This window comes from Leucopleurus acutus, assembly GCF_964270905.1.
Source record: "Leucopleurus acutus genome assembly, chromosome: 2".
In the NCBI taxonomy this organism is placed as follows: Eukaryota; Metazoa; Chordata; class Mammalia; order Artiodactyla; family Delphinidae; genus Leucopleurus; species Leucopleurus acutus.
In genome coordinates, this window is record NC_139143.1 from 171,942,992 (window position 1) to 171,962,300 (window position 19,309).

A 19,309-nucleotide genomic window follows, 5' to 3' on the forward strand; every position below is an offset into this window, starting at 1 on the left:
AACCAGAGGGCAATGGTTACACCCAGGACAAGGGCCCCAAAGCCCAGTCTTCCTTGTCAGACCTGCGGCTCTGCCTCCTGATGAAGGGCAGCAAGCACTTCTTAACCCACTTTGCTCGCTGAGGCTTCAGTCTGGGGACTGGAATCTCTAATTAGAATTTCCACGTTCATCAGGGGGCATCTTTATTTGTAGTAATAAAATGGGGACAGAGCATCACCTCCCAAGCCTGACAGCTGTTTTGACAAATATTCCCTAATGGCAGTAGAAATAGGTGATGGCAACTGAATCACAGACTGCACCCGAATGACAAAAGTTACGTTTAATTTACAATGTAATAAAGGTTACAGGTAAAAAGCTACACATAAAGCGTGAAAAGGCCTATTACACAAATGTACAAATCTCTGTACAAAGCTCACATCAATGTGCCCTACCTTCGTCTCCTATGTTTGTTAACCAGGTCTAGTCTTGGAGCTCTGGACGAGAGCTCTCAGTCAGGGGGGGAAGAGCCTCCAAATCAACATCTGGAGATGTCCTCTTCGAGACACCCGTTACTCCAAAGGAAAATCTTTTCCTTTTTAATTGAAGTTGCTCTAACTGGCCATATCCTTTATATTGCCTTCATAACACACTTGAAAAGGAAAGTAATGCCTTAGAGAGTAGAGGACAGTACTCTGGAATCAAATGAGAAACTTCAGCAAGTAGAGTACTCAGGTTTGACAAGAAAAACAGGTAACGTTCAAACAATACTGTAAGTTTAAAACTATCAACCTGTGTCTATGGCACTGGTCACAGATGAAGAAAAATCAAAATGTTCTCATTCTAACAGAAAGGACGAAAGAGAAAAGCCTAACTACTGGACCTCAAAACCACCGACCCAGGAAAACTTCTGAGTTGTTTTAAACCTTAGCTTAACTGAAGCATTCTAAACCCTCTTGTTAACCTGGAATCCGTGGCAACCCTTCTGCTACCTGGGACTTGCAGGATAGTAAATATAAATCAGGCTGCTAAACCCACAAAGCTGGCAATGCTACTGTCACCTCCACAGCTCTACATTCAACCTGAGGGCCTGGAGTCTCTCCCTGGGGTAAATAATTTTTTAAAAAGTGATCCTAGAAAGAGGGAGAAAAGAAAAAAGGAGATAATGGAAAGAGGGCAAAAGAGCCAGGGCAGTCTATTTAAAAGGATGTATGAAACATTTCTCTTCAATGAAAGTGTTCTGAAGACAGGTCTTTCTGGGATACTTCAACCCCACCCCCAGTTTTAATATTACATGGTTAGGACCCCAGGAGACATTCTGAAAGACGATACTGCACACATGGAAAGTTTTTCTCCCTAATTCATTAGCTCCCCCATCACCCTTCCACCCTGTTCCCACCCAATCCCACCCTCCTCCATTACCAAAAATATCAAATCAGTAAGGAAGGTGTGGGCTTCTTGCCCGGCCAAGCCTCTTTTGCATATTTTTTCTTCTTGGGTTCGTTGACAGCTTCAGGGTTATAGACGGCAGGGTTTGGTGCAGGGTTCATGGTCACTGCTGACGGCACGACGGGAGTCAAGTCCACGTCAGGAGCGAGGTTCGGGTATGGCATGGGCAAGCCACCGATGAGTGCTGTCCCGTGGATGCCATGCGGCTGGGAGCCGGCTTCACTGTGCGTGGGGGGCAGGCCCCCATAGAGTCCTCCACTGAATGCAAAGTTCTGCATGCGCCTGTTCCCTGATTCCTCCAGGCCCAGGGAGCCAGGGCCCTCCACCCGCTTCTTCTGTGGTTTATAGAGAAGACAAGAAGTGAGACACAAGAGTGCTGTTAGCCTGTTCTATTGCAGTCCTCGAAAAACTGGGGAAGGCCCCTAAACCTCTAACTTGTTTTGTTTCTTAAACAACCCATCTCACTGTCCTGAAATCTCAGGGTCTGAAGAGACCTTACAGTGGTCATGTAACATCACGGCTCCCGAACACTGCCCCACACAAAGTGGTCACCATCCTACGTCAAACTGAGAAAAATGAGGCTAGTGTGTGAACTTTTCATGAAGTAAGACTTATCCAGTTTAAGTGACCATTCTTTACCCTAAGGTCATACTCCTCCCTCGTTTTCAATGTTAAAATGCCCTTTCAGGAATCAGAGGTGATAATAGATGGAGTAAGTATTTCAATTTTTCTTTTTTGGGGGGAAAATAAAAAGTTAGTATCTTCCTGTTGGGCACCTAATTTTTAAACATTAATCTGAGAGCAGAACAAATCTGTAGTGACTGAAAGCAGCTTACTGGTTGCCTGGGAGTGGGAGGAAACTGACAGCAAAGGGACACAGGGGAACTTTCTGGGGTGATGGAAATCTGTATTTTGATTATGGTGGTGGTTACCCAGGTGTATATATCTGTCAAAATTCAAATTATACTTTAAAGACAACAGAAAATTCCAAAGGGTGAAGAAAAAAGAGAAAAGTGCCCAAGGGGAAATGTGACACAAATACTATGGAGTTGTATGGAAAAATTTCATCTTATACTTTTTCACACTGGACTAAAGTTCAATGAAAGATCCTCCCTCACCCCTCTACTCCTTTTGCATGAACTTGACACATTTTATCAATCTATTCTAATATATTCTAAAGATTTAAAAAAAAAATAAAACTCCCTATAGCATCTCTGACCAGGATCTTCCAATCACATTTGAATACCTCTACTAAAAGGGATCTACTTCCAGGGGCCATTTGCTCCCTTTTGGAGCCCTAGCTGGCAGGTGGTTCTCCACATGTTGAGCAATCAGAACACCTCTGGAACTTCCACCTCTTGGTTCTTCAACAGAGCTGCTCTTTAAACCTAATCCAATGCGGGCTGGCTTTCCTATCTGTGCCATCCCCATTCACAAAATAAAGATGTGGTAAAGGCCAGAGGTGCCATGCAGAAATGCAACAATGTCTCTTCTTTGCCTAATAGCTTACTTTGAGTCAAGAAGGGAAGGTTAAAGAAAGGTGGGTCTCTCTGCACCCTGCTGGGAGGTAAATTTACAGACCCACATCACACCATAATTTACATGCAGGATCAAGCTAGCTGGTCACCTGCAGCCTCTCTATGGCACTCCAGGATCCCTACACACAGATGGGGTAAATGGATTTCCACAGTATGAAAAATGGGAAAGGAGCAAAGAATGTTGTAAAATTAAGCACACACTTAACACTTACCTACATATAAAAGAGTGGGTTTTTAAACCAGACTATATGACATTTCAAATACTGTCACAACATGCTTCCTACCTTGACTGGGACCACTGCAGTCTGCACCATGTTCCGGAAGCGACCAACTGAGGGATCCACATCCTCTGCAAAAAGACACGAGGGCAGGGTTAGTTCAGTAATCAGCTGGGAGGATTAGGTTATAGGGCTCAATGCGAATAAAGCAATCACAGTAATTCATATTAAAACAGTAAAATACAGCCAACACTTCAAGTGTTTACTGGGTACTGTGTTAAATCCTCACAACAACCCTACGAGGTAAGTACCACTACAATAAGCATTTAATAGATGAGAATACAAACTCGGGCTTGGAGAAGGAAAGTGACCGGCCCAGTCACCTTGCTGGAGAGGAGCCAGGATATAAATCTAAGCAGCCAGAAACAGGCCTGTGCTCCGGACTATGTGCTACACTGGCTCCCCCAGGTTCTTTCCCATTCCACACACCTCCCTCTTTTGAGGCAAGACATCAATAATCTCATGTTAGTGATAAAAAGAGGTCACACACCACATACCTTGCTAACACCCGCTCATTAGCAAATGACAGAATTAGGATTCAGACCCAAGGCTTCTAGCTTAACTTCGCCTTTCAACCTGAACAACTGTATATAGGCATACCTTGTTTTATTGAGTTTCATTTTACTGTGCTTTGCAGATATTGTTTTTTTAAAAAAAAAAAACAACAAATTGAAGGTTGGTGGCAACCGTGCATTGTCAGACGATGGTTAGCATTTTTTAGCAATAAAGTATTTTGTAATTAAGGCATTGTAAAGAAACAAGTACACTGCTTTTGTAGACATAATGCTACTGCACACTTAACAGTTTACAATATAATGTAAACATAACTTTTATATGCACTGACAAACCAAACAAATATGTGTGACTAGCTTTGATATTCACTTTACTGAAGTGGTCTGGAACCAAACCCACAATTCCTCCAAGGTATGCCTGTACAATTAAGACTCACTAAAGGATCTGAAGCCCCTGTCCAGGCAGGGTGGGACAGCGGCTCCCTTTTCACAGCTTATACACACACTATTGAACCCTACGAAGCTTCTAGCTTCATTTATTCACTGTGCCAGAAGAATGCACTAAGACCAAGTAAGGGACATGCTTGTAGTCAGTCAGTCTCTCATTTACTGGACATCAGGCACGGAAATAAAGAACAAGACACCGTCCTGCCTGTAAGGAGTTCACAGCTGTAAAGCCAGACAGGCTAGAATACAATGGAGGTGCTTGAAGAGTGGTGCAAAAATAGTTTTCTTGGAGCACAGAGGGGAGATTGGGCTGGATCACCTAGAATGAACAGTTTTCTCACTGAAGACTGAGTGTGGGGAAACAGGCAAGCATAGACTTATTATCATTACTAGAAACACTACTCGAGGGCCCTTTTATCTTAATGCAGTGGCAGGAAAGGAGCTGCTTCCCTAATAGATGTTGTTCACCTTATTTTAATGTGTTGAGGGCACTTGCTATTTAAGAAACACTCTTGTGAGTCCCTTTGGAATACAAAGATTCCTTATTTAACTTGAATAATTAGTCCCTGGTTTATTTGTTTTAAGTCTGGCTTTTCACATATTAGGGTGCCTCTAAGGAACATACCCTGGAATTATTTTCACAAACAATCGATGTTCAATGAATGAATAGCTTCTATATGGAAGAAGAAAGAGGAAAAGATATCCAGGCTCATCAGGAAGGAGAGGTCTCTAAAAAAGGCACCCTTATCTTCTCTCTCATTACCGTAACAGCCCTGCTCCAATCATCCCTTCAGGAAAGCTAAATCAAGTGCAAGAGCAACTGGAGCCCAAGAGGCATGGCTAACGGGGTATGTGGCCCACAAACACAAGAGGCCTGCGGAAGTGGGGGCTAAGCCATCTGGGGGACCCTGTCCTGTGCTGGCTGAATGGTGCTCAGGCCTCTCACCCTCTCCTCATTCTCTAGCCATTCGACTCCTAGAGAGGGGGTCTGCCCATTGCAGGAAATCTCTGCTCCTGGAAGATCTACCGAGAAGTTTCTTGCTAAGTCTACTTCTAGTATAGGAAAGTCTGCATAGGTAAAGGCAAAAGGGGTGGCGGATGATGATGAGGACAATGGCTAACACTTACCAAGGGCTACTGAGTGCCAAGCACAGATATGAGGTATTTTCACATATATTAATCATTTAATCTCCCCACCAATCCTGAGACCAGTAGTCATGTCACTGGCCAGGGTCAAAGAGCTACTAAGCGGAGAGGTGGATTTCATACCTAGGCCCTCTGATCAGAGTCCACGCCCTTAAACACTATGCCATACTCTGTCTGAACGTACTGCCTTAATAAAGCTGCAGGACAATAATTTTCTTTTTTTTCCTTTTTCTTTTTTTTGGGCATGCCGTGCGGTATGTGAGATCTTCGTTCCCCAACCAGGGAGTGCAGAGTTTTAATCACTGAATCGCCAGGAAGTCCCACAATAATTTTCAAGGAGAAAAACAGAACATATCAGTCCCCAAGTCCTGAAAGAGACTTAACAAATTATCTAGTTCAGTGATTCCCAAACTGTTGGCTGTTCATCAGTACAAACAGGAGCTTATTAAAACTACAAATGTCTAGGTCCAACCCCTAGAAACTCTTACCTGGCACTCAGAAATAAATTTCCCAGATTAGTCATCCAGCTCCTGCCCAAACATTTCCCTTGGGCATTCAGTACCTTGAGAAGTAATTCATTCCACTTCACACATCATCAAAAAGTGAACAAAAGTCACTAGAATGAATGCCCCAATCTCTTTCACAGGAATTCTTTTAATTCTTCTTCTAAATATAAGAAGGATTTGTTGTTGCTTTTCATGCTGAACCAAATATTTGCTACTCACAGGCTCTGGTTTCGCCTACTGCGTCCTCCCAAAGGTCAGCCTTGCAAACATCCACCTCAGGGTGCCTCCCTCCAAGCTACTCTCCCTCATGTACAGCTCCCAGCATTTAGGGACCACTTTCCATAGCTGGGAGTCTCCTCCTTCCCTCAAGACTACATAACACATTTAGTACTTAAGGCCATGCTTGCATTTAGTAACACATTTGGGTGAGTTCTGCTCAGAACACAGGCCACCGGGTTACTGTCCCCCATTATTCTATTAATGCAATTTTAAACTGTACTTGATTAGTTTCCATATCCCCCTGATGACTCAGACTGCATTTTTAACTAACTAAAATCCTTATACCTTTTTTTTAACATGAGCTGTCACTGGAGCAGATTTTCTCCATTTAAATAATTGACATTCTGAAACTAAATACAGGACTTGAAAGTTATTCTCACTGCATTTCAATTTGGGATATAAAAGCAACTTGTTAGTCTGGGATCCTTGTTTCCATCCATGAAGGTTTATTTTCAAACAAGATTTTTGGAATCCCAATTCCATCTTCACTGTATAAACTGCACCTCCCAGCTCCATGCCATCCACCTCCCAGAGTACTTGAGATGTAACATGAGCCCAATAAATGAACGTTGAATGATGGAACAAATGGGTAAACTCAATGGCCTTCCCAGAAACTGATGCTCTCATCTTGCTGACGTTTCCATACAAACTATCTATAAATTAGGACCTTACAGAGGCAAGTCTTCAATGCGATTAATAGTAGCAGAAAGTTCTCCAATCTTAGAGTTACCAATCATACATGGAACCCCATGACAATAGTGTCTGCTCTGACCTATACTTAAGCTCCACTATACCTGGATCAGCAAAGGAGAATTACAGCCTTCCTTCATCTACTTCTTTCACACTGCAACTGGATAATGCTTGAGTTTCAGGGCACTCCATCAACGTACAGGCACACCTTGTTTTACTGCACTTCACATATACTGAGTTTTTTATAAATTGAAGGTTTGTGGAAACCCTGCATCAAGCAAGTCTATCAGTGCCATTTTCCCAACAGCATTCACTCACTTCGTGTCTCTGTGTTACATTTCTGTAATTCTCACAATATTTAAAACTTTTCCAGGGCTTCCCTGGTGGCGCAGTGGTTGAGAGTCCGCCTGCCGATGCAGCGGACACGGGTTCGTGCCCTGGTCTGGGAAGATCCCACATGCCGCGGAGCGGCTGGACCCGTGAGCCATGGCTGCTGAGCCTGCGCGTCCGGAGCCTGTGCTCCGCAACGGGAGAGGCCACAACAGTGAGAGGCCCGTCTACCGCAAAAAAAAAAAAAAAAAACTTTTCCATTATTACTAAAGTTGTAACAGTGCTCTGTGATCAGCAATCTTTGTTGTTACTATTGCAAAAAGATTACAACTCACTGAAGGCTCAGAGTAGCATGGTTAGCATCTTTTAGCAATAAAGTATTTTTTAATTAAGGTACGTACATTGTGTTTTTTAGACATAATGCTATTGCACACTTAACAGACTGAAGTTGTGTAAACGTAACTTTTACATGTACTGGGAAACTAAAAAATTCATGTGACTTGCCTTATTGCAATGCTTGAACTGAACCCACAATATCTCCAAGGTATGCCTGTTCTGTACAAAAATATCTCCCCTCAATATAGCACCTGTGCAGAAACATTACAACTGACCTACAGGTTGTGTACACTACTCTCTGACATCACAGCTTTTTCATCAGAAAAAACTAGGAAGATACCTCACCTGGGTTGATGATCTCATCATCCTCACTAAAGGTCACCCGTGAGTTCTTCCTCTTCCTCTTTGGTCTCTGAATGTCCAGATTCCCCTCCTCAATGGTGAGAGTGGAAATCCGCTTGTTGTGGGCAGTGTTGAACTCCGTCAGGTTCTGGGACAGGGTTCACACAGGAAAGACAGGAATAAGTACACAAGGAATTTGAAGGAGAATATTACCAAATAAAGGGCAGGAAGATATTAGGAGCTAACCTTGACCTCTCCACACAGATGAGATTCTTTTCTGCATTCAGAAAAGATTCATTACTGTCCCTAGACAGCTAATACCAGCAAGCCTCAATTTGACAGAATGTGGAACATCTTCATTGACTAGTGCGGCAGTGATATTCAAAAGGGAGTGAAGGACCTTGAAATGAAGACAGGTCATCTGTGCAAAAACCCTTGAGTTGAGGTTTTGGGTTTTTCTGAATAAAGTTTATCACGTCTTCATGCTGAGAATTAAAGGAATACAACTGGGAAGAAATCCAAGAATTGTTTTTAAGTAACAGAGACGAGAAAGGACAACTGACAGCTTCTTTCCCAGTAGCTCTCTCCTTTAAAACTTGTAAGGACGTTACCAGTGCACTGAATATCTGGCATTAATGTTTTGTCACTCCCCATCCCTTCATCTGGCCCCATTTCTACTCATAACTATCTATCCATCTCAGTGATTAACTTGGCCTCATCACTGCTGCCTGCCTCTTCCCAATCACCTGGACTTATTCCAATCTGTACTGCAGTTTGAGACATCCCAAATGTCTTGAGAACAAGGACCCAGAGATGACCTAACATACTGAACTAAAAGACAGGAAGGCATGGAAGCAGCCTGGAAGAGAATGTGCAAGAGTGACTGCCAACCAGGTCCCTGGCTATCAGGCTACTTCATTAGAACAAAATAACTTCTAAGTTGTAAGACTGCTACTGTGCTTTTCTTCCTAAGGGCTGGGAAACTGTCGCGGTATACAAGAATAGTAAATGCATGTGGGTGGTTAAGGACAGGCTGGCGTTTGATCTACCTGGATAGACCAGTCACACCAATGCAGTGATAGACACGTGAAGACAAAAGCTACATCACAAACTACTGGGGTCAGCTCTAGAAAAGAAAACCTTAGCACATTAAAATTAAAACTTGTAAAATTCATGGCCTTCAGGGCAGCCAGGCCCAGAGCAAAAGTAATCTAGTTCTACTCAGAAGATTCTTGGGCTGACTGGACAATATCAAAAACAGCTACATAAATGAATAAGAGCTTCAATCTCTGTAAGCTAGTGTTGTTCAAACAAACTTTCTGGATGATAGAAATGTTTTCTATCAGTGCTATTCAATATGGTTAGTCACTAGCCAAATGTGATTACTATGTGGTTAGTGGCTACTGCATTGGACAGTGCAGCTCTAGAGAAATGTAACTCCCAGCCTTGGCTTCTAACATCCACTGAAAGTGCACAAGACAACCATAAGGGTCTACTGGCCGGAGACCCAGTCTCCTAGTTAGCCCTGGTTATACATAACCAAACCCACACAATGCAGCTCTCCAAGGGCCACACCACACTGCCAAAGTGGCAAAGGCTTATCACTGGGCTCAAGAAAACCTCCAGTTGCTAAGTCACTGGCATTTCAAACTACACAGAACAGCTACACACTGCAAAAGCCAGCGTCCCAAAAGACATAACAATGACATAGACAATGGAATTACATCAAGCTCTGTTTCCTCCTCTGGAAGCCCCAGTAAGCCCTTGAGTTCATCATCCTCTCCACCCATCTTCTCATCTCCTTTCACAGCCGATGGCAATGTCTGAGGCTTCTCACGCAGAGTGTATGCCCTTGTGGATGCACCAAATGAGACCGTGGAATCGATGGGAATTTGCTGAGGCTTGTGAGGCTCCAACCGAATGTGACCCAAGAAAGTGCCGTGTGCTGGGAATAACCAAATCAGAAATGTAAGAGAGGAAAACAAACAAACAAACAAACAAACAAACCTGAGTTGTAGAAGGGAGAGTAGCTCCTGCCAGCACATCAGTTTTGCTTTTTAAAATGGAAATGGCACTGGGTCCACTTTGCATCCCTTGTCATGGGTCACAATGAAAAGGAAACTCCTTCACTGAATCTTGAATCTCTTCAGTGGATTTCTTACACATCTTCAGACCTGCTGTTACCCCACATAACAAATACCACTGCTTGCTCTCTGCTGCCAGACAGGCTTGGCTCCATTCTGGGTCCAGCAGGAATGGTTCCAACCCAGCAATAGGCATGCCCGCTAAGGCAGGAGACAGGAATTGCTATGGTCTGACCTCTCCAGCCCCAAGTCTAAGGAACATAGAAATTGCTGGCCTGGTGGCAGTTATGCTTGGGGTTTCCCCAGGATAAGAAATGAGGTTGGCTGAAACAGGTGCAATATCAATGGCAAGGCAAGCCAAAATCCTACTGGAGAGTCTGGATATCTTTCCATGTCTGCATTCTGCATATTATGAAATGGAGAGAAAAGATGAGATAAATTTGCAAGTAAGTACTTATGAGACAATGCTCTCCAAAACCATTATATAAGCATACTGGGGTGATGTGTGCATGTGTATGGGGAGCGGGGAAAGGAGTAAAACACGATCAACCCAGGAAGCAGATCCTTTACATTTCAAGCTGTAATTATACATAGGCAAAAATGAACAAATTTCAAGGCCCCATGCAGTCAAGTCTCAACTGCATTTCTGGGATTATCTTTGACAACCTTGAAAATCTTATTAGTTGGAGTGTGCTCATAGAATTAAAATTGATATTATTAATATCACAGCAAAATGTAGCTGGGATAAAGAGCCCATTATAAAAAATTAACTTTTGGTCAAAACAAGTTTTGTTTTTTTTTTTAATGTCCTACTGTACTACAACTCTACTACATTAATGGAGCTAATCACAGCTTCTGCTTAAATTGGACCACAATCTATCATGGGCCTATAAACACATTCTTTAGTTCCTGGATGCTTTTTCTGTTCTCTGTATATACTTATTGCTCTCTCCAGGAAAGTGCTCCCCAAAACCCTCTTCTCTCTCCAGTCATCAATTATTCCAGTAAAATAGGAAATATCACAGGAATGGAGAACAACTAATTTAAAAACCAAACATAAACTTCCTTGATGAGCAACAAAACACAATTTCAAAACTGAAGAACCCAAAGAGCATTTTCACACTGCCCAAAAGACAATGTGTGAAATAGGATGGGATATGAGTTACTTACTACTGTTGAGATCTATTAGGAAAACTCTCTTCAGATGCTTATGGTAGACCAAGGCAGCGTGGACCCGAGAGCAAGACTGGTGGTCAATGGTAAAGTCACACAAATCAGGGTTTCTCCCAAATAAGTAATACTTCTTCTCATCAATGATCAGTTTCTAAATAAATTAAATTAAATATTACTTAAAGCTTGTTTCAACAGAGTTTAGCAAAAAATTCTTCCAATAAACTAAGTAGAGCATCTTAAGATAAAATTCCTTGTCAAAGGAAATATTTATATTTACTATTATTCTTCAAGATAAAGAGCTCAGAATAATTTACTAACATTGGGGGATGGATGGCAATTAATCTCCCCAAATGTAGTGGTCAAATGTTTAGTGTTGATATGAAAACAACTTTCCTAATCGTATTAGATGTAAATGGCATGCAAGAGTGGTTGTCTTCTGACCATTGGAAATTTAAGATTTCACTGAATCTTAATTTTAGGTCAAGCAGGAAACACAAAGCATGACTATAAAGTAATAAGACCGCTTTTCAGAAAAATATATATTCAAATGAAGATTATCAATTGGTTCAAAAAGGAAGGGGATATAAACACCTATCTATATTCTAATCATGCTGCCAGAGACCCAGAGTATTTCTGGAACCCTCTTTAGAAACTAGAATTACATTAGACATCATTGTATGAGCCTCTAAATCTAACTTTATTGTCCCATTTCATTTTGCCCACAAAAAAGCATTACTCAAAGTTAACTCTAAATGAGTATCTGCTGTGTCCAAATACGGAACAACCTCACAGGGCAAAGATTTTCCAGGTTTGGGGGTTAGGGGATGTAGGGATTAAACATTTACTGAAGAACTATTATTGCTAGGCATTTTTAAGTATTATGTCATCTAATCCTCAAAACAACTCTGTGAACCAAGTATCACCTTTACTGTTAAACATAAGAAAATAGATTCAGAGAGGTGAAGCCACGTATCCAAGGCAGTCCAGCTGGTTAAGTAGCAGATCTGGGGTTTAAACTCAGGTGTGAAATGACCTGCAATGCTAACATTCTAAACAACAGTGCCATGGGTCTGAAACAATTCTGAGAAGAGCTCCAAAATGTTTCTAGCCACTGCTGTGGTACTGGAAAAAACAAAACTGTATAAGGCCCCAATATAATAGCAGAAAAGAGGATTTCGCAGACCAGCAATCTATTATTTTAAAAATTGTAGGGGCTGACATAGTATTGTTAACTTTTCTTTTGCCATATGAGAACTATATTTTTAATTGTCACCAATCAGTATTATAATCATTTTATGAAAGATAGGTCATTTTAACAAATAAGTAAGAAGAGGGATAAAGGACCACTCTTTGTGCTGAATTTATGAAAAACTCACTACACTGTCTTTATTTTTCTTTTAGTCCATGATCAGTAAAGCCTTTGCCACAGACTGGTTGTAGACTGGGCCATCATAGATGAAGGACTCTGGATAAATTTTTGCTAACACTGCTTTCAGTTCTTAAAGTCTACAATATGAGTACTTGAAGAATAACCCTCATTCATATACATTATGTTGTTCCTTTAAGTTTTGGGGGTTTTCTTTGGCTGTGCCACGCGGCTTGCAGGGATTTTAGTTCCCCCACCAAGGACTGAACCAGTGCCCTCCGCAGTGAAAGTGCCGAGTCCTAACCACTGGACCGCCAGGGAATTCCCTGTTTTTCCTTTAAACACAAGGTCTCACTAAGCTCTAGTTCACATTTCACACTATGCTCCTTCTAAAATCCCTGAGAGAAGACAGCACAAAGTTGAGTAGGGAAGTATAGTCAAACTAGGATGTACCAGGCTAGGAATCAAGAGGCTTATATTTCATTCCTGGCTATGTCATTGAATCCACAGTGGGCTACAATTCTCCCCTATGCTTTAGTGTTCTTACAAAACCAGAAATACACCTCACGTACTAATAGCAGTTAACAACTGCTGAGTACTTATGTGCCTATGTGCTATGAGTTTTATGCTATGTCATTTCATCCTCACAACCACTCTGTGAAGTAGGCAGGCACTATTATTCCTATTTTTATAGATAGGAAAAGTGAGGCACAAAGAAATTAATTAATATATGCAAGTTCACATAGCTAGATATTTATAAACTGGATTAGAAATTTCAGGTTTGTCTGACTTCAGAGTCTAAGCTTTTTAAACCACTACATTATATATTTTCTTCACTCTTCCTGCATCAAAAAATCCACCATATGGCAAAAAACATTTTAAGGAGTGAACAAGTACTATGGGTCACACTCTTAATTGTTTTTTAAACAATCACTTACCCAGTTCCTTCCCAGCTTAGCCTTTAAGGCTCAAAATAGGTATGGGGGTCACCTCTGGGAAACCCTGTCCAGCAGTGCCCACCTGCTGCTGGCAGAGCTTGTCCCAGGCCCCTAGTGCTAGGGAGCACCAAGATTCAACAACAGCCTGACAGCTCAGTCACACAAGCATCCCCATGTCTGCTCAGACCCAAGCATTAAGACTTGGGTTAAAAATAAGACAATGCTTCAGAATTGAGAGAGCCCTGAAATTTCAGCATCTTATTCTCTCTAGATAATATCTATGCAGGTTGAATCTCACTGCATTTCTCATTCATATTTATGTGCACATAGATTATGTCCTCATAAGCTTAAATTTGCTAACCAAAGTGTTCACAGGCTAGACTTAAAGAAACAGTACATAAGATCACCAGCACTTGGGCTCTAATATAAAACTGACCACATTTCTATGATTCTAAGCTGCCAGTACCAGCGATTTAGGTGTTTAGAGGGGAAAAAAAAGAAAGTGCCTCCAAATTAAATATATACATTCACTATTAAAGGCATCTCAATTATAGAAATGTGAAAATGTAGGGGAAAAAAAAGTATGCCTCAGAAGCAAGAAAATGTGTGAATTCTTAGACAATATGCTTCTTCTGTCCAAGTGAATGAAATAATGCATTGGTCTTTCAATAGCCACTAAGCCACAATTTCTTAACTAGCTATGGCTAGTACCATTATTCAGTTGTGCCTCTGAGTTATAACTCAGAGTGTATCTTTACACACTGGGCTTAAAAGACTCATGGCTTTTGTTTTAATATTGCACTTCTTAAACCCAGCTATCACAACACATCACAAGCCTCTGACATAAGGCTAGGACATAGATAGCTCGGTTAGTATCAAGTGCTGCCTAAATCCTTAAAAAATAAGCACATCTCGTGTCTATTCCTCTCGGAAACAATACAGTGATGTCTAAGTATTGTAACATGACAGTTCTGTGGCAACTCAGCACACCTAAGAGCACTGAAAGAGAACATTATCACTTAATGGAAACCAGTAATTAGAAGGATGTTTGACAAGTCAGAGTGCTTTGAAAGTATAAATAATTTCGCAGAGAAATATGACATTATCATTAAAGCTAGCCCTCCTTGTCTGTTTCTTCCTGTAGTAAACTAAAGATTTACTAAATTCTGGTTATATATAAAAAAAGACTCCTATATGTCTATTTAGCAACAATATTTTATATGTGTGGAACAGTCTACAGTGTAACAAAACAAAACAAAACAAAAAACATTTTAGCTAACTTATTCCCTTGAATAATCTTGGTACTCTGTAATCTTTAAGACAGAAGAACACATGACAAAGGGGTTCTAAGTGACTGGCTCAGGGCTTGATGAATTAATAAGAGAATTCATCACAACTCATGCCTTAATACTTTGCAAAATACATGGATATCTCTACAACATCCTGAAAGTGAAAACACTGTATTTATAGAACATCCTGCAGGAGACCTCAAAGATAGCTTTTCATTATGGAGTGCAATGTTTTTACTATATATACCAAAGAAAAATAACTGCACTCAATAATAGGGCCTTGAACTTAAATTCTATCTGAGCAAGCAAACATAAAATTGGTTGAAGACACAGAGACTCACAACTCCACAGTCAGAGTGGGCTTAATCTCCATCTCTTGGTAAATAAATGGTAACATAAGGATTTAAAAAAAGTACACAACCTAACAGCTAATCAAAATTCATGTTCTCTTGAAGTCCTATGTGGTTTTCATTCTAGAGACTTATAGAAAAGCTGGAATTCTGCTCAACTTGTCCTTTATAGTACTTATTTCAATTATAATCATGCAAATTTTTGTTTGATTCTGTTGTTCCCATCAGATGATTCCTTTGAGGACAGGAACCACATTTGTTCTGTTCACTGCTATAGTCCTATGCCGAGCACAATGACTGACACATAGTAAGTACTCAGTAAATGTTTTGAATGAATGAATGAATTTTGTCACCATTTCCATTCTCTTTTTTGAGCAACTATCGTAGTTTACTATCTTCTTTGAAGAGTTTTGGCTTGAATCTCATAAAAGCAACTTAAAAGTTAAATTCAATCTACATCATTCACTTTCTTCTTCAATTACTACAGATCTTGCACCTTCCATACAACTCCACATACTCAGAGAGAAGGAATTCACCAAGTTATAGGGCATCCAGTTTGACTGAGGCCTACAAGGCCATGATCTACTAAAACCCTTCATTTGGAAGGTGAGAGGAGTCACAAAAAACTGAGTGTCTGTGGAGATACATGGTTTTAATGTGTTATATCACCATGTGCTTTTAATAGAAAAAAAAAATCAGGATGAACGAAAGTAGCATTTCTGTAAAACAAAGCACAGGAGAGGAGGTGGAAAAGTGAGTCACTGGCAAAAATCTTTAGTGTGGTGGGAGAAAAAGGGAAGACATGTACTTCCATACCTCAATTAGCTTGTCTCCTTTGACTACATCCAGATGTAAACCAGGAGGGGGTTTACCTGCCCTGAAAAATAAGTGTGAAAAAGCATTTTCAGGATGAGTTTGTAGATGCTATTTACAATCATTATCCCATTCAACACTGTAGCTCTCTTACTAGCCTATAATTAGTTCACGTTCAAGCAGAAATGCCATCTACTTCACTGTTATTATAGCTCCTTTCTACATTTGACACTTACTTCCCCAGTGATTCAACTGCTCTGAAACATATTTTAGTGGATCTGTATTTAGAGCAGCACCAAAGAAACCCATATTTTAGCACTAGATTATCCACCTTGGAGAGAAAGCAGCACAAAGACTGCAAGTACTATAGCTGGGGTTGTCTGGTCACTTGGAGTCTGAATCTAAGATTTGCCACTACCATTAATTAATACCATATAAAGGCAGAATAAATCAGTTGGTGTCTGGGGCTGATCAAGACTAGACTCATCACAGAATAAGCAGAGGGTACTGTCCTGAGCTCTGAGTCCAAATCAGAGAAGTGTAATTAGGGAGCTAAGGCAATCCAAAACTATGCCCATGAAACCAGGTACCAATAAATACAAGACATATTTGTTAACCTTGAACAGGTCATTCTACAATGGCATGGGTAAGGGAACTTTTCTCTACACTCCTGTAACCACACCATCCAAGGGAGATACATGTATGTCAAAGCACCTAACACAGTGCCTGGTGCCTAACAGATGCTGAGGAAATGGTAGGTGATCTTATACAGCCTCTTCTAACTATAAGTTTACTGTCCTGGCCCAACTTCTGAAATCAATGCAGCAAGGAACCAAAATGGACACAGAATTTGTAGACTGAAGCAACTGGGTGTTACAAAAGTGCAGAGGGACCCAGAAAATAGCCACACATTCACTTGCTTCCTGTGTTTGCTCCTTTGAAGTTTGAAGGATGAACAATCTTGCCAGAGTCCCTACATATGCACACACAAAAATGCACCTGTTTACATCTAACTTAAGATGCAACACAGTCATCTCACAATCCTGACCCCACTCCTCTATGGAGGTTGTCAGTAAGACAAGTGCATTGGACAAAAGCCCATTTTGTCTGGAAAACAGGGAAAGCCAAGTTATGTCTAAAACATGCTTTCTGAACTCCTACTACGTGCCAGGCTCAGGCCTAGGAACTCGGAATATAAAGATGCGTTAGGCAGCCCTTGCCTTTGAGGATCTCTATATAACGGGGGCCAGAGAGTAACACAAACAATACACTGTGATGAGCAGAAATAGCCCCAACTCGGATGGGTCTCCTTGCAAGGCAATTCATATGTATTCATCGTGTACTCTACTCAAAGACTAAAATTATTCCATTATTCCCAAGAACTTGCGAAAGGAGGAAAGGGGTTCATCCTAACAAGCAAGGATGCCCTCTGCTGCCCGGCTTCGCGCTGGTCGCTGAGGCGAGCTTGGGGGCAGGTCAGAGCCGTTTCTTCCCTCAGGGAGCTCCCAGTCTGCGAGAGACAGGCAAGTGCCGCACCCAGGCTGCATCAACAACCGCGGGATGCGGGGCTCTGAGCGGGGCGCCGGGGCCGGGAAGCTAGCTCGTGCGCGCTCGGGACAGAGAGCAGGGGGGCAGATACGATGCTCCACAAGAGCACCAGACAGGAGTTGGGGTAAGTTCGGGGTCAAGGCCCCGAAGCGCCCCGGCAACCAGCTGATTGCCCGAGGGGCTGCCTAAGCGAGCGCCTCAGAGCCCCCAACTCTGGGTTTCCCCAGTTCCTGGGCCCGGGCTCCGGGTTCCCGGTTCCTCCACACGCCGCCCGGCCCTACAGACGGTTCTCCCTCAGTCAGTCCCAGGATCTTTGGGCCGCTCGGCTCGCTGCGAGAAATGAGCCGCCCGGCCAGCCCTGGCCAGCGTAGGCTAGGCCACTCCAGCGCTGGTCGCCCCGCCACTCACCAGGTCGGGCAGTCAAACAGCGGGAGGCTAGAGCCGGAGTTCGCGGCTGCTGCCATCTTGCTTCTCCCCCTCCCATTTGGCGGGCCTGAAGCACGCCGGGAAACTGGAAGACCCAGAGGAGAGAGGCGGCTTCCCAGCAGCCTGTGCGTATGCGCGCGCGCGCGCCCACCCACGGACGCATGGACGCGCAGACGCACAGGGCGCTTCTAGTAGCGGGGGGGAACTGGGATAGGGTTTTGAGGTCTTTTTCTGTGCTTGATAGTTCGCTATTTACAGAGGTCAGGGTTTTCCTTGGCCGGGAGTTGTTTGAGGAAAATGGGCTCGTAAGGAGGGGTTCGGTTTCCCTCTACGTTCTTTTTGCAAACACGCTCCCAGGCTCTAAAATGTTGCGACTCCACCCTTGCTCTGGGCCTGCCCCCTCAGCCTTTCGACCCCAGTCTGGAGAGAAGCCTGAGGGTAGAGCTCAGAGATTGGAAAAACTCCAACTTTTCTGTTTCTCTTCTTCCGGTCCTTCTGCGTAGAGCTGCATGCACCGTACTCCCTTCCCCATTGTAACCCAAATCCGGCACTTGAGAGCTTCTGTAGATTATCTGGGAAGCTACCTTTGGGGGTCATCTAAACTCTGGACAAACAGGAGCCAGGGACGGATCCAACCAGATGGCAGGCGTCCAGATCTTCAGTGTGCATGAATGAAATGGTTAATCAAGTTGAGGCCCCTTTGGATTTTAAAACTTTGGTCATAGTGACTAGATAGTGTAAGGAAGAATTAGGATTCAGGCCTGCTTTAGGCCAACAGCTGGGTGAAAGAGACCAGCAGCAGGTCCTCTGGTTGTAATGGCTTATGTCTATTGAGTGCTTACTTATCTGTGCAAGTATATAGTTTCTATGAATCATCTCATTTAATTCTCACAACTCTCTTGAAATAGGTATTATGATTCCTGAGGGGTGGGTCAGAGAGATTGAGCTACCCAGCCTCACCCTAGAACAAGTGGTGAGTGGGATTCAAATCTAAATCAGTGTGATGCCAAAGGCCATGCTCTTTAATCATCGCTATCTGTCACATTTTGATGTTGGTGTGATCATATTAGCATGCAACTAAAGCCCAACACTTTTTCACTTTTGTAGAAAACATGGGAGGATTATCTGACCTTTTTTTTTTCTTTCTTTCTTTTAAGGAAACCGAATGCAAAATTATTGTTCACCCATAAAGAGGCACTGACTGCACAGCAAGTTATCTCCTTCTATGGTGGAGTTATTTCTTTTCTTGATTGCTTGCTACTGTTCCTCTAGATTTTAAATCAAACATCAGCCTGTTCAAAAGAGTTTGCCCTTGGTGACATCTCTAGGCATCAAGATTTAGCTGCAGCATAATATTAACTTAGAATTTAAAATTATCAACTCTTAGGCAGGAGGATCACATTTTCTCCTGGTCTTCAAATGCACAGTGACCTCATCCAGCAAGGATGTTAACTGATCAGATCACTTTTTTTTTTTTTTTGGCTGTGCCTCGC

The 19,309-nt window shown here is 42.3% G+C and overlaps 1 protein-coding gene across 1 annotated transcript; it reads right to left on the minus strand.

Moving 5' to 3' along the window:
• Positions 1-1,406: 1,406 nt before the first annotated feature.
• PPP1R8 (protein phosphatase 1 regulatory subunit 8) lies at positions 1,407-17,878 on the minus strand (the record flags this gene model as incomplete). The annotated part of the gene is made up of 7 exons (XM_082861247.1): positions 17,799-17,878; positions 15,846-15,906; positions 11,084-11,237; positions 9,554-9,774; positions 7,833-7,977; positions 3,248-3,312; positions 1,407-1,760 (listed from the first exon to the last, which is right to left on the minus strand). Exons 1-7 carry the CDS (start codon positions 17,852-17,854, stop codon positions 1,407-1,409), a joined length of 1,056 nt encoding a protein of 351 aa, XP_082717373.1. The 5' UTR covers positions 17,855-17,878.
• Positions 17,879-19,309: the final 1,431 nt, after the last annotated feature.